This window comes from Coregonus clupeaformis, chromosome 14, assembly GCF_020615455.1.
Source record: "Coregonus clupeaformis isolate EN_2021a chromosome 14, ASM2061545v1, whole genome shotgun sequence".
Lineage (NCBI taxonomy): Eukaryota > Metazoa > Chordata > Actinopteri > Salmoniformes > Salmonidae > Coregonus > Coregonus clupeaformis.
Genome location: NC_059205.1, coordinates 42,011,992 through 42,027,466, shown reverse-complemented (window position 1 = coordinate 42,027,466; position 15,475 = coordinate 42,011,992). Strand labels below are relative to the sequence as shown.

The window sequence follows — 15,475 nt, the reverse complement described above, 5'->3', positions numbered from 1 at the left end:
GATAATACATAGTAATACATGTTTTACTACAACATATCAGGCGTATAAATATTTTTTTTTGCAATTTGCCTAAGAAATATGTGATGGAGTAGATTACTGTGAACTACAACATTGAGATACCCTGCTGGACCAGTTCCTCCAGTAGTCCGCTCCACTCCTCTCTGAAGAGGTTGGCCCCAGTGAGGCTGCCGTCCCCTCCAATCACACACAGGTTGGTTATGTCACGCTGCACCAGGTGGTGGGCAGCCTTCAGACGCCCCTCGTGGCTGCGGAACTCCTTGCAGCGGGCACTGCCAATGACTGTGCCACCCTGACAGGAAAACACAACAGCTAAGAATTCGGATGAATGGATGGATGACAGTTGTAAAGATGGATTGATGGATAGATGACAACTGAATTGATGTATGGATAGGTTGAGGTTGGATGGATAGATTAATGAAGAATGGATGGATGTGTGAAGGATAGATGGGGGGATGGATGGATGCTTGAATTAATTAATGTTGGAAAGATAGATGGATAAATGTGGATGGATGAAGGATGGATGAATGGAACAACAGCTCTAGATTAAACCAATGGATGACATAATCTGACACAATTGAGCACTGCTGCATTGATAGGCGTCATTAATTCAACCTCTCACATATTTTTGTTGGTGTTGTGTGGTGTGTTTTTTTGTCATTAACTATCAGGTTCATGTACAATCCACAGTGACAGGGCACCTTCCACTCTGTTTAGCATCGGCCAGAAATGCAGCTGCGCTCATCTGTCACATGCCATTTGTAAATTCTGGGACCACAAATATATTCAAACCGTTAACCATAATAATAATAATAATATGCCATTTAGCAGACGCTTTTATCCAAAGCGACTTACAGTCATGCGTGCATACATTTTGTGTATGGGTGGTCCCGGGGATCGAACCCACCACCCTGGCGTTACAAGCGCCGTGCTCTACCAACTGAGCTACAGAGGACCACCATATACTGTATTATATACTGTAGCCTCTGGCCAAAATATTCATTAACCACTTCGTATACTATATATACAGTTGAAGTCAGAAGTTTACATACACCTTAGCCAAATACATTTAAACTCAGTTTTTCACAATTCCTCACATTTAATCCCAGTAGAAATTCCCTGTCTTAGGTCAGTTAGGATCACCACTTTATTTTAAGAATGTGAAATGTCAGAATAATAGTAGAGAGAATTATTTATTTCAGCTTTTATTTCTTTCATCACATTTCCAGTGGGTCAGAAGTTTATATACACTCAATTAGTATTTGGTAGCATTGCCTTTAAATTGTTTAACTTGGGTCAAACGTGTCGGGTAGCCTTCAACAAGCTTCCCATAATAAGTTGGGTGAATTTTGGACCATTCCTCCTGACAGAGCTGGTGTAACTGAGTCAGGTTTGTAGGCCTCCTTGTTCGCACACGCTTTTTCAGTTCTGCCCACAAATGTTCTATAGGATTGAGGTCAGGGCTTTGTGATGGTCACTCCAATACCTTGACTTTGTTGTCCTTAGAACTTTGGAAGTATGCTTGGGGTCATTGTCCAATTGGAAGACCCATTTGCGACCAAGCTTTAACTTCCTGACTGATGTCTTGAGATGTTGCTTCAATATATCCACATAATTTTCATTCCTCATGATGCCATCTATTTTGTGAAGTGCACCAGTCCCTCCTGCAGCAAAGCACCTGTCATGAGAATTTCTCTCTCTCTCTAATCAAACTTAATGCTCTGAATAATTCCCAGAGGGTGTAAGGCTCTGGTTTAATCATGAATTAAACAAAGGTCCACAACCGGCAAGAATGATCTGTATGTTTAATCATGGAGAGCTCTCCCGCCAAAACACATAACCAGCCTTTATATATGCTTCACACAAAGGAACTTTGCTCCGCCCACCTTTAGGCGGCCTTTAACCAGTTTCTCAGTCCCCTTTATCCTGGAATGTTTGTCTCAGCAGTTTCTAACTCACCCCCTCTGTTAGTGGGTTTATAATGATAACCCTAACACAGTTCGCACAGTCATCATCAGTATTGGGGTTAACAATTTTAGTCATAATCATAATTCCTCTATCAGCACCCCCGCAGCATGATGCTGCCACCTCCGTGCTTCACGATTGGGATGGTGTTCTTCGGCTTGCAAGGTACCCCCTTTTTCCTCCAAATATAACGATGGTCATTATGGCCAAACAGTTATATTTTTATTTAATCAGACCAGAGGACTTTTCTCCACAAAGTACGATCTTTGTCCCCATGTGCAGTTGCAAACCGTAGTCTGGCTTTTTTATGTTGGTTTTGGAGCAGTGGCTTCTTCCTTGCTGAGCGGCTATTCAAGTTATGTCGATTTAGGACTTGTTTTACTGTGGATATAGATACTTTTGTACCTGTTTCCTCCAGCATCTTCACAAGGTCCTTTGCTGTTGTTCTGGGATTGATTTGCACTTTTCGCACCAAAGTACGTTGATGAACGTGGTACCTTCAGGCGTTTGGAAATTGCTCCCAAGGACGAACCAGACGAAGGAGGTCTACAATTATTTTTCTCAAGTCTTGGCTGATTTCTTTTGATTATCCCATGATGTCAAGCAAAGAGGCACTGAGTTTGAAGGTAGGCCTTGAAATATACCCACAGGTACACCTCCAATTGACTCAAATGATGTCAATTAGCCTATCAGAAGCTTCTAAAGCCATGACATCATTTTCTGGAATTTTCCAAGCTGTTTAAAGGCACAGTCAACTTAGTGTATGTAAACTGCTGACCCACTGGAATTGTGATACAGTGAATTATAAGTGAAATAATCTGTCTGTAAACAATTGTTGGAAAAATTACTTGTGTCATGCACAAAGTAGATGTCCTAACCGACTTGCCAAAACTATAGTTTGTTAACAAGACATTTGTGGAGTGGTTAAAAAACGAGTTTTAATGACTCCAACCTAAGTGTATGTAAACTTCCGACTTCAACTGTATATAGCCTGTGACTGTGATGATAATGTTAAACAAATCCATAGTATTTTGCCTAAAGGCATTCACTGCACTCCTTACCACTTGCAGCATGCTTGAGACACTTTCCCATGATGCCTCTTCAATGTTATCCCCACCATCTACCATACCCTGGTAACCCTGCATGGAGAAAATAAACATTAACATTATCTCACAGCATAGACCTATATTTCCTAATATTAATATGAACATATTCATGAATTACAATGTTGTTACATAGTAACAGTCGTTGACTCTGCAACGCATCTTTGATAACATCAGGGATATTGACTTACATTCATTTTCAGAGACAATGCTACATCATGCTAACTACTACCTGTAGCAAAAGTAAACAACAGATTATCATGGATGCTGTCACTACTGGCATACATAGACAACTAGAGGTAAGATCAATTTGACACAAACATGAAAATTAGATGAACCATCCCTTTAACACTAGCACAAATGATGCCCACTTATTAAAGGTACACTGATATATCTCACAGCATACAGTTGTTTATTCAAGACTCATTGCGATGCCACTACAGGGACGTCTGAAGCTTCCTGTAATCCAATTATTTAGACATTGACACCAGAGCTCATATCCTCCCGCCTCCATTGAGTCAGACACAGTAGATAACAACATGTTACAGTAAGCCTCTTGCAGTGTATGTCCCAAATTGCACCCTATTCCCTATATAGTGCACTACTTTTGACCAGGGCCCAGACCCCATTCCCTATATAGTGCACTACTTTTGGTGTGCATAGGGCTCTGGTAAAAAGCTGTGTGCCATTTGAGACACAGTGAGTGTACTGTGAGCCTCCTCAACGGAATACCTTTCATCAGTCATCAAACACTAGAGTCTCCAACAATAGACGACACTTAAGCAAAGACTCCAGCCACCCAAGTCATAGACTGTTCTCTCTGCTACTGCACAGCAAGCGGTATCGATGCACCAAGTATGGAACCAACAGGACCTTGAACAGCTTCTACCCCCAAGCCATAAGACTGCTAAATAGTTAGTTAAATAGTTTACTAATTACCTACTTGCATTGACCCTTTTTGCACTAACTCTTTTGACTCATCACATATGCTGCTGTTACTGTTTATTATCTATCCTGTTGCCTAGTCACTTTATCCCTACCTACAGTATATGTACATATCTACCTCAATTACCTCGTACCCCTGCACATCGACTTGGTACTGGTACCTGTGTATATAGCAAAGTTATCGTTACTCATTGTGTATGTATTCCTTGTGTTATTATTTTTCTGTTTTTTCTCTCTGCATTATTGGGAAGGGCCGTAAGGAAGCATTTCACTGTTAGTCTACACCTGTTGTTTCCCAAGCATGTGACAAATACAATTTGATTTGATATGTTCATACAGTATTCCATCATGACCTCTTATGACCAGGCGTTATGTCATCCTTATAAAAGCATTAAGTGAAAACTGTAGAGACAGAATCCCACCTAATTTAATTCCTAAGCCCTGGAATTATTTTATTTGACCCCATTGTTGGGAAGGGCCCGTAAGCAAGCACTTCACTCTAGTCTACACCTGTTTACGAAGCATGTGACAAATACAATTGTATTTTATTTGACCCCAGTGGACAGGAACAGTATTGGATAACCTCCAGAGCCAGAAGTATGATTTCCTTATGGTATTAATTAGCTGCTTATGTATGGGAAACTGCTCCCGCTACTAACACCATGACTTCGCAAGTTTCCAATTCAAATACTCTACATGACCCTTAAATGAAATACAAGTCATTTTGTTGAACAATTATACCAAAGAATCGCTCTTCCTCTGTTTTATTTAAACATAATACATTTTGCATAGAGATCCTTTTAATAACCAATTTAATTTAGTGTTCTATTTAATTCTGTAACATGTTGTTTATCCAAACCACTACTTCTGTGCTCAAAGAAAAGCATTGCCCAATGAGCACAGAGCTTGTCGGTGTTGATTTGTCTCAGTGTCAGTGGTAGAACAGTACAAGCCCCCGGGAGTGTCTGTCATGATCTCACCTCATGGACGAAGTACACTTTAGCTCCCACATAAATACCCATGCGGACCACAGCACGTACAGCAGCATTCATACCTGCACAACAACACAGAGAGAGAGAGAGAGAGAGAGAGAGAGAGAGAGAGAGAGAGAGAGAGAGAGAGAGAGAGAGAGAGAGAGAGAGAGAGAGAGAGAGAGAGAGAGAGAGAGAGAGAGAGAGAGAGAGAGAGAGAGATAGAGACATATGACAATGCATGTTACATTTGGTAGGCTACAGGCTGAAAATACTAATCAGGGAGATGGGATGAATCATGTAAATCAAGTTAACAGGGTGTGCTCTGTCCAGCAAAGAAAGATGCTTGCATAGGCATTGGCCTTGATTTAGTATCTAATACATTTTCCATTGACAGTGTGAAAATTGATCATAATGATTACAAAGACTTGCATCTTAGTTGCACCAAAACTACTTTAACATTGTAATACAAGTGTGGTAATAATTTTGAATGCAATATCTTTGGTCACCTTATTATGGACAAGACAGTACACTCTTAGAAAAAAAAGTTTTATCTAGTACCTAAAAGGGTTCTTCGGCTGTCCCCATAGGAGAACCCTTTGAATAACCGTTTTTGGTTCCAGGTAGAACCGTTTTTGGATCTATGTAGAACCCTTTCCACAGAGGGTTCTACATGGAACCCAAAAGGGTTTTACCTGGAACCAAAAAGGGTTCTACCTGGAACCAAAAAGGGTTCTCCTATGGGGACAGCCAAAGAACCCTTTTAGAACCTTTTTTTCTAAGAGTGTAGCACTTACTGCTTACAGCTACATTCTCATTAGAGTCTGTACACACAGCCAAAAACAGTAGGGCAGCCCTGTGGTGCCAACACTGCTCTGTGCTGAGGCCCTCCCACTTCTCCCACACAGCACAACAATGCTACTATTCACTGGCTTCCCAGGGAATTCTGAGTGTGGGCGGGAGCAGGCGCTGCCTTGGATGTCATTATTGTTAGTATCAGCGTCCAAGAGCATCTTAGGCCCACAACAATGGACTCACGTGTGTCTGAAATGACACCCTATTCCCTATAGTGCACTAGTTCTTACCCCTATTCCCTATATAGTGCACTTAATTTGACTAGGGCCCACATAGGGTGCACTATATAGGGAATAGGGTGTCATTTCAGAGTCAGCATGCCTTCACAGTAAACAGACTGTAGAGAGACCAGAGTGCATGGTTGGTCCGGCACAGATATTAAGGGTCTGTTGTCTGGGTCGATGCTAACGAGCACTGATTCCGGTACTGTGGGTTGGCTGGTGCCAATCAGTGTTGCTAGGAGACCAGTAACAATATAAGATGAAGGAGACCTGTGTGTACACAGAAAATAGTACATAGATTATCCAATGTGGGCTAATAATGATAAACACTTCAAACATTCTTAATCCCACTGGAAGATTTCCTGAAGCATGGCTAATGGTTCTGTAAGTCATTTTAGATATCACCCTATATACAGAACCAACTGATATTTTCTGGCAGGTAAGACTTGCAAGTGGGTTTTACTCACATCATGTGAGAAAATATGCATATTGAATTCTCTAGTCTACAGGGTAGAGAATTGTTCTTATTGCTTTCTAGCTTCGACCGCAACTGGATTCTGACAGGACTTTTGTCCAAATCGCACTACATTCCTGCTGTGTAGACAGTGGTAGATTTCATGGTAGTCTCGCACAAAGTGCTTGGTCTAATGGTAGACCACTGTCGACATAGCAGGAATGAATTGTGATTGTGATTGTGACAAAAGTTTGATTCAGATGTTTATTTGATAGCGAGGGACAAATTTTACCTTACGACGGCCAAGTAGTGTTCCTAGAGATTATGGATTAGGTATGTTTAGGTTTGTTTGATTTCTCTACAGCAGGCAGTGGTGTGTATTCATGGATGCCAAGGGAAGCCATGCTTCCCCAAAAAATAAAACATAAAATAATGTATCTTTCGTTTCTCTGTTTCATAATTTTCCTTCAATTCTCAAGAGGCTGAATATACAGTGGGGGAAAAAAGTATTTAGTCAGCCACCAATTGTGCAAGTTCTCCCACTTAAAAAGATGAGAGAGGCCTGTAATTTTCATCATAGGTACACGTCAACTATGACAGACAAAATGAGAAAAAAAATTCCAGAAAATCACATTGTAGGATATTTAATGAATTTATTTCCAAATTATGGTGGAAAATAAGTATTTGGTCAATAACAAAAGTTTCTCAATAATTTGTTATATACCCTTTGTTGGCAATGACACAGGTCAAACGTTTTCTGTAAGTCTTCACAAGGTTTTCACACACTGTTGCTGGTATTTTGGCCCATTCCTCCATGCAGATCTCCTCTAGAGCAGTGATGTTTTGGGGCTGTCGCTGGGCAACACGGACTTTCAACTCCCTCCAAAGATTTTCTATGGGGTTGAGATCTGGAGACTGGCTAGGCCACTCCAGGACCTTGAAATGCTTCTTACGAAGCCACTCCTTTGTTGCCCGGGCAGTGTGTTTGGGATCATTGCCATGCTGAAAGACCCAGCCACGTTTCATCTTCAATGCCCTTGCTGATGGAAGGAGGTTTTCACTCAAAATCTCACGATACATGGCCCCATTCATTCTTTCCTTTACACGGATCAGTCGTCCTGGTCCCTTTGCAGAAAAACAGCCCCAAAGCATGATGTTTCCACCCCCATGCTTCACAGTAGGTATGGTGTTCTTTGGATGCAACTCAGCATTCTTTGTCCTCCAAACACGACGAGTTGAGTTTTTACCAAAAAGTTATATTTTGGTTTAATCTGACCATATGACATTCTCCCAATCCTCTTCTGGATCATCCAAATGCACTCTAGCAAACTTCAGACGGGCCTGGACATGTACTGGCTTAAGCAGGGGGACACGTCTGGCACTGCAGGATTTGAGTCCCTGGCGGCGTAGTGTGTTACTGATGGTAGGCTTTGTTACTTTGGTCCCAGCTCTCTGCAGGTCATTCACTAGGTCCCCCCGTGTGGTTCTGGGATTTTTGCTCACCGTTCTTGTGATCATTTTGACCCCCACGGGAAGAGATCTTGCGTGGAGCCCCAGATCGAGGGAGATTATCAGTGGTCTTGTATGTCTTCCATTTCCTAATAATTGCTCCCACAGTTGATTTCTTCAAACCAAGCTGCTTACCTATTGCAGATTCAGTCTTCCCAGCCTGGTGCAGGTCTACAATTTTGTTTCTGGTGTCCTTTGACAGCTCTTTGGTCTTGGCCATAGTGGAGTTTGGAGTGTGACTGTTTGAGGTTGTGGACAGGTGTCTTTTATACTGATAACAAGTTCAAACAGGTGCCATTAATACAGGTAACGAGTGGAGGACAGAGGAGCCTCTTAAAGAAGAAGTTACAGGTCTGTGAGAGCCAGAAATCTTGCTTGTTTGTAAGTGACCAAATACTTATTTTCCACCATAATTTGCAAATAAATTCATAAAAAATCCTACAATGTGATTTTCTGGATTTTTTTCCCTCAATTTGTCTGTCATAGTTGACGTGTACCTATGATGAAAATTACAGGCCTCTCTCATCTTTTTAAGTGGGAGAACTTGCACAATTGGTGGCTGACTAAATACTTTTTTCCCCCACTCTATCTCACAGGAGAAAGCATCAGAGCGAGCGAAACAGTGCTCCTCTGTCTCTCTCCGTGTAGGCCATCTATCTGATGCTGTCTGGTACAAACGAGTATGACATTGTTGCCGCCCGTAGCATTGAAGGCAATGTAGGGGTGCGCCAGGAGGTTGCTATCTGGTTTTGTGATAAAACAAAGCTGTGGTTGAATTTATTCTGCCACTGTGTCTTCTTATTGTCTCGGCCTTTAGGCCTATATATCACTGTCGCAAGGCATATGAATTAACAGGTTGAAGCAAACAATGTAATTATCACAACACATAGGTTGTAATATGGCTTTTTTGGGGGGAGGGGGCGCTTGGCTTCCCCAGTGATTTTACCCACGCACCGCTACTGACAGCAGGGTTCCCCAACTGGTGGTTTTATTTGAGCAAAGAAAATGATACACAAATGTATTTTTTTTTTTTTTTTTTTGCATTGTCATTGTTGGACAAAAGACTGTAACAACACCAGGAAATCGGCTCAAATGATTTTAATTTTGGTAATCTGTTCCCATGTATTCCCACGCATAATAGAGATCGTATACAAATAGTTAGGACTACTTCTGTCCTAGCTCACTCATTAATGTCTTAATCGAAATTACGGATTGCCTCTTATCCGCTCGTCGTCCCCTTCATAGTTTGTACATTTCAATTGTCAGTAGAAACCCCATTTGTTTAAGCAAGTCAGCCATATCAGCTCTGTTTTTTTTAAAGGCAGTAAATGAGGCTGAATTAACTGTTTAGCTGCCAGACAAGGCTCCGCTGATATCCAGATGTAGCAGTGGTAATGTTAGCAAGGTTTTAAATTATGTTTTAGTCAAACATTATATCTGTTTGAGCATCTTGTGGTCAATTTGCAGTCTAGAAATTGTTTGTAATTACGTTTATAATGATAGTCACATTGAAATAGGAAGTTATAAAATGAAATGCATTACAATATTGATAGGCTAGTATGCAGTGGCAACCCGTCATTCAGGGCAGGTGGGGCAGAGCCTCTTTAGCAAAATGTTGGCATTAATAAGTGTCATATATCAGTTTGCAAACAATGTATAAAAATATATATCATTGATTTAATAAAGCCGCATACAAACATGGTCTCTTTTTTGCTTTCTTGAGTAAGGCAGCTCCAAAAATTACGGATTGCCTCTTATCCGCTCGTCGTCCCCTTCATAGTTTGTACATTTCAATTGTCAGTAGAAACCCCATTTGTTTAAGCAAGTCAGCCATATCAGCTCTGTTTTTTTAAAGGCAGTAAATGAGGCTGAATGAACTGTTTAGCTGCCAGACAAGGCTCCGCTGATATCCAGATGTAGCAGTGGTAATGTTAGCAAGGTTTTAAATTATGTTTTAGTCAAACATTATATCTGTTTGAGCATCTTGTGGTCAATTTGCAGTCTAGAAATTGTTTGTAATTACGTTTATAATGATAGTCACATTGAAATAGGAAGTTATAAAATGAAATGCATTACAATATTGATAGGCTAGTATGCAGTGGCAACCCGTCATTCAGGGCAGGTGGGGCAGAGCCTCTTTAGCAAAATGTTGGCATTAATAAGTGTCATATATCAGTTTGCAAACAATGTATAAAAATATATATCATTGATTTAATAAAGCCGCATACAAACATGGTCTCTTTTTTGCTTTCTTGAGTAAGGCAGCTCCAAAATCCAGGTCTTTCAGCCTAGCTCAGTGCTTTCTGTGGTGGTGGTGGGCAGCCAGCGGAAAATACGGAGCGTAGGGGTTGGTAATGTTCTCTAGTTGCGCTGTGATTGGCTCAGTGTTCTGTCACTCATGGGGACACTACGTCACCGCAAAATCTACGGGGAGAGCTCGAAAATTCTAGCCCCTTGGGTGCTGCCATAGAGTTACATTAGAAGTGCCCATCAAAGAAAGCTTAAGGTCATTGGCCACAGATAAAATGACGTCAAATCACGTTACAGTTGAAGTCGGAAGTTTACATACACCTTAGCCAAATACATTTAAACTCAGTTTTTCACAATTCCTCACATTTAACCCCCACAGCATGATGCTGCCACCCCCGTGCTTCACGGTTGGGATGGTGTTCTTCGGCTTGCAAAACCTCATTTTTCCTCCAAACATAACAATGGTCATTATGGCCAAACAGTTCTATTTTTGTTTCATCAGACCAGAGGACATTTATCCAAAAAGTACAATCTTTGTCCCCATGTGCAGTTGCAAACCGTAGTCTGGCTTTTTTATGGTGGTTTTGGAGCAGTGGCTTCTTCCTTGCTGAGCGGCCTTTCAGGTTATGTCGATATAGGACTCGTTTTACTGTGGATATAGATACTTTTGTACCTGTTTCCTCCAGCATCTTCACAAGGTCCTTTGCTGTTGTTCTGGGATTGATTTGCACTTTTCGCACCAAAGTACGTTCATCTCTAGGAGACAGAACGCGTCTCCTTCCTGAGCGGTATGATGGCTGTGTGGTCCCATGGTGTTTATACTTGCGCACTATTGTTTGTACAGATGAATGTGGTACTTTCAGGCGTTTGGAAATTGCTCCCAAGGATGAACCAGACTTGTGGAGGTCTACAATTTTTTTTCTGAGGTCTTGGCTGATTTCATTTGATTTTCCCATGATGTCGAGCAAAGAGGCACTGAGTTTGAAGGTAGGCCTTGAAATACATCCACAGGTACACCTCAAATTGACTCAAATGATGTCAATTAGCCTATCAGAAGCTTCTAAACCCATGACATCATTTTCTGGAATTTTCCAAGCTGTTTAATGGCACAGTCAACTTAGTGTATGTAAACTTCTGACCCACTGGAATTGTGATACAGTGAATTATAAGTGAAATAATCTGTCTGTAAACAATTGTTGGAAAAATTACTTGTGTCATGCACAAAGTAGATGTCCTAACCGACTTGCCAAAACTATAGTTTGTTAACAAGAAATTTGTGGAGTGGTTGAAAAACGAGTTTTAATGACTCCAACCTAAGTGTATGTAAACTTCCGACTTCAACTGTATATCTACCGTAGCTTTGATTGGACTGATCATGTCAACATCATACTTTCAAAACGTTAGCTAGCAAGCTAGACAAGCAGTCATTATCATGAATCAAGTCAACAATCTACTGGCAAATCCTTTTCAATCCTTGTCATATGAAGATATATTATAGATAAAATGTATCGGTGCTCATCGGCCATTGGACAAAAAACATTGCACAACAAGTTGGAAATCGCAAATTCAACAATGAGAGATTTGGAAGGAATCAGTGGCTAACTGCAAGCATTGCAAAGCAATCACTATCCTGCTATTCAGTGGAGTGGGTGTGTGGTCCAAGTCTGGCTTTAAGGGTCTCTTTTCCAAGCTTAAAAAGATAAACATTCACATGCAACAGACTTCAGTGAGTTCAAGACAACTGGGAACTCAGAAAAAAACGAGCTCTGACTGGGAAAATATGTTTTGAACGGTCATCCAACTTGGAATTCCAAGTCGGGAACTCAGGCCTCTTTCTAGAGCTCCGACCTGAAGATCACTGGCGTCATGATTCTACCTTGTTTTTTTCTGAGTTCCCAGTTCTCTTGAAAGCACCATAAATCCGGAGAATGCCAGACTTTGATGACAAAGTTTGATAACAACATTTCCCCACAAGAAGGACCGCCGCGCCACCTTCCTGTTCAAGTGAGCACAGCACAAAAAGGTGAGTCCAAAAATGTATTGTATGCTGCTCCATAAATGATGTAATATGCCAGGGAGATATGTATACTGTAGCTAAGAAAGTAATACTAAGTGTATGTTGTGTAGTAAGCTGTCACCCTAATAATGTGGTCCCTTTACCCCTCATAACTTAGCCTACTGTTCTGACTTGGTGGTGCACATGTAGCCTATAGCCTGTTTTAGAGAAATGTAATCATCGAATATTGTAAGAGCTTTCATTGTCTGCTTATAAGCCCCCTTTATTTATCCTACGGTTCTGACTTGGTGTACAGGGAGAATCCTGTAAGAAGGCCCATGTTCTGAATTCTGTTGCTGTACATTTCAAAAGTGCTGAACAAATAGTTAGGACTACTTCTGTCCTAGCTCACTCATTAATGTCTTAATCGAAATTACGGATTGCCTCTTATCCGCTCGTCGTCCCCTTCATAGTTTGTACATTTCAATTGTCAGTAGAAACCCCATTTGTTTAAGCAAGTCAGCCATATCAGCTCTGTTTTTTTTAAAGGCAGTAAATGAGGCTGAATTAACTGTTTAGCTGCCAGACAAGGCTCCGCTGATATCCAGATGTAGCAGTGGTAAGGATTCACTCCATGGTGCTGAAAAGAAAGCTCTGCTGTTGGGACAGCTTTATATAGGCCCTAACAGTTTGTGGCCACCGTTTGTCACCGTTTTAGTGCAATTAATGTATTGTTTAATGTTGTGTTGTGTAGTGGCTTTGCTGGCATGCATCCCAATTTGTTGTTGTTGAGTTCGCCCCACCAAGATTGACATGCTAAAATCGCAACTGCTAGTATGCACATATCCTTAGCGCTCTACAATTGGCATGTTGAGTTTAACATGCAGGGCGTGCGCCTGCAGACGTGATGACATCTCTGCGCCATAGGTTATCAACGAATGGAATTCCGCAATGCAGGCTTCAGTGTCGGTTCGTGCTATGCGGGATCCTTGGGACGTCCATACCCTTACCCTAACCCTTACCATAAATAACCCTTACCGGATAGCACCGACCCTTCAGTATGATACACTTTTTTTCTCCATGTTTTTGTTGATTACAATAATGCATAATCTCTCTTCTTCCAATGGTGTGACAATTCTGAAAATAGCTTACCAATTGCCTACATATTCCACAAATAATGTTATTATTCGTTTTTATGTCCAGTTTTTTTTTTGTCAATACTCATACAGCCTACATTATCTTTTGAATAATTGAGTCAAACATATGAGAACAAAATACTGAGATGGTTTAGGCTAAACACAATGCCAGCATTTATAATCCTGATAACAACTCGACACTTTGTTTCCCTTTTAGTATCGTAATGATTACACAGTTCTAGCGTGTATTACAGTATCCCTCTAATCCACTTGTAGCCTAACAGTAACTGATACCTTGAGCATCTCCTCCGCTTGTCAGAACGCCGATGGATTTTCCAGCACCGGAAAGATTCTCAAAGAATTTCTTGGTATCCTGCCGCTTCGCCATGTCTCCCTCTTCTATCCTTCACAAGATTATATATGAAAAGTATTATTTGTTGTTGGTATGTACGTTTTGAAATGAAATAAGTGTCAGTATTTGAGAGAGCGACTGTACATGTATGCAGTGGTTTACGCCCCCTTCCTTTCCATGCTTCGCTGACTCGCTTCTTACCGTCCCCGATGGCTAGATGGGATACCGTTTATGTCCCAATTTTTTTTTTTAGCTAACCCTTACCCTTTTTATAACCTTAACCTAATTATCCTAACCTCATACGTTAATTTCCCTAACCTGCTGCGTAAATCAAATCTGTTCCATTCTGACATAAACTGTATCCCATCTAGTCAAAATCCAGCGGGGAGCCTATAAAGAGTTCCTCCTATAATTAATTGACAGTGGTGTCTTCCAATAGATTGCTGCATCACGTATATTCCTCAAACTATTCTGACCAATTGGGCCGGTAGAAATTACTAGAGCGACAACGATGAGGTAGGGACTAGGAACAGTTAAACAGGAAGAAATGTAGTAGTTGGCATTTTTCTAGTTTAAACATTTTTGAATAAATCTGTCCACAGGCATGGTTGAGTTTTAACCTCAAAGTGAATTTACTATGTAATGAAATATAGTCTCTAATATTGTCTGATTATAACTATTTTGTCCTGCATCAGTCCTTCAGCCTAGACCTACTGCATCACATTACATAACATGCCACAGCCCCATTATGAGCAAGAAACCAAGATGGCATCTCAGAGACTCAAAGGATCCGCTGTGGTACTAATAATGATGGCAGTAAAGGTCACATAGCCCCCACCAAGCTTGTTACCATCCAGGCATCCTTATTTTCAGATTTCGTCCAGACTGAAATGAAACTACTCTGGAGAGGGGCGGCTATAGAATATTTATGTGAAGCATCATTTGCTTGGCCAGAAAAGAGAGTGGGGCACACCTACTGTTAGTAAGGACATGGATGATGAAGAACAGACACAAGGATAGCATGCAATATTCTTCTGCCCCACACCACATTACCCAATTGGTTGTGTTTACACAGGCAGCCCAATTTTGATATTTTTTCCACTAATTGGTCTTTTGACCAATCATATCAGATCTTTTCACATCAGCTCTTTTTCAGAGCTGATATGATTGGAAAAAATACCAATTAGTGAAAAAGTTCAAAATTGGGCTGCCTGTGAGGGGTGGTGTGAACGCAGCCATAGTGACACAAAGCTATTGTCTGCCTAAATGTTTTATTATTCCTGGAAAGCCTCCCCTTACAAAGCCCTAAAATATTAATGAAAGTCCAGGTGGGGGGAGTAGTAGAGCCTTTTGTGTGTATGTTGTTCTCTGAGTTGATATGACAAGCAGTGATGCAGTACTTCTAAATATAGAGTAGCCTGTGGGTCAGGCTGGTGCTGTGTGTGATGGAGAGAGAGAGAAGGGGGGGGTTCTGATATTGCACATACAGCACCGAGCAGTTTTGGTCCTGCATGTCACAATGAGCAGTCTCTTGTTGACAGGTTTAACTGGCCAGGAGTTAGTGCTCACGCGAGATTAGGTTCTGGGTTTTACTCATAATTACTCATAATGAGAAAACATATCCTTTGTTTTAATGGCCTCTGACAGTTCAGTGTTGGTTATTTAACCCTGTCAAAATATTTATATTTGCATCTGTTTAT

General features: G+C 41.0%; 1 protein-coding gene across 9 annotated transcripts in view; it reads right to left on the bottom strand.

Annotated features, from left to right (window-relative positions):
- LOC121580876 (ATP-dependent 6-phosphofructokinase, platelet type-like) overlaps positions 1-14,054 on the bottom strand; it is a 37,419-nt gene extending 23,365 nt beyond the window's left edge. Inside the window, exons 1-5 of one of the 9 annotated variants that reach the window (XM_045224824.1) lie at positions 13,920-14,054; positions 13,718-13,827; positions 5,012-5,085; positions 3,045-3,122; positions 121-310 (exon numbers count right to left, since the gene is read on the bottom strand). In XM_045224824.1, the coding sequence (XP_045080759.1) occupies positions 121-310; positions 3,045-3,122; positions 5,012-5,085; positions 13,718-13,827; positions 13,920-13,921 (454 nt within the window). In that variant the 5' untranslated portion in view covers positions 13,922-14,054. Of the gene's footprint in view, positions 1-120; positions 311-3,044; positions 3,123-5,011; positions 5,086-13,717 lie in introns of all 9 variants that reach the window. The other 8 variants (XM_045224819.1, XM_045224818.1, XM_045224823.1 and 5 more) reach the window with 8 other exon arrangements.
- Between the last annotated feature and the right edge of the window lie 1,421 nt (positions 14,055-15,475).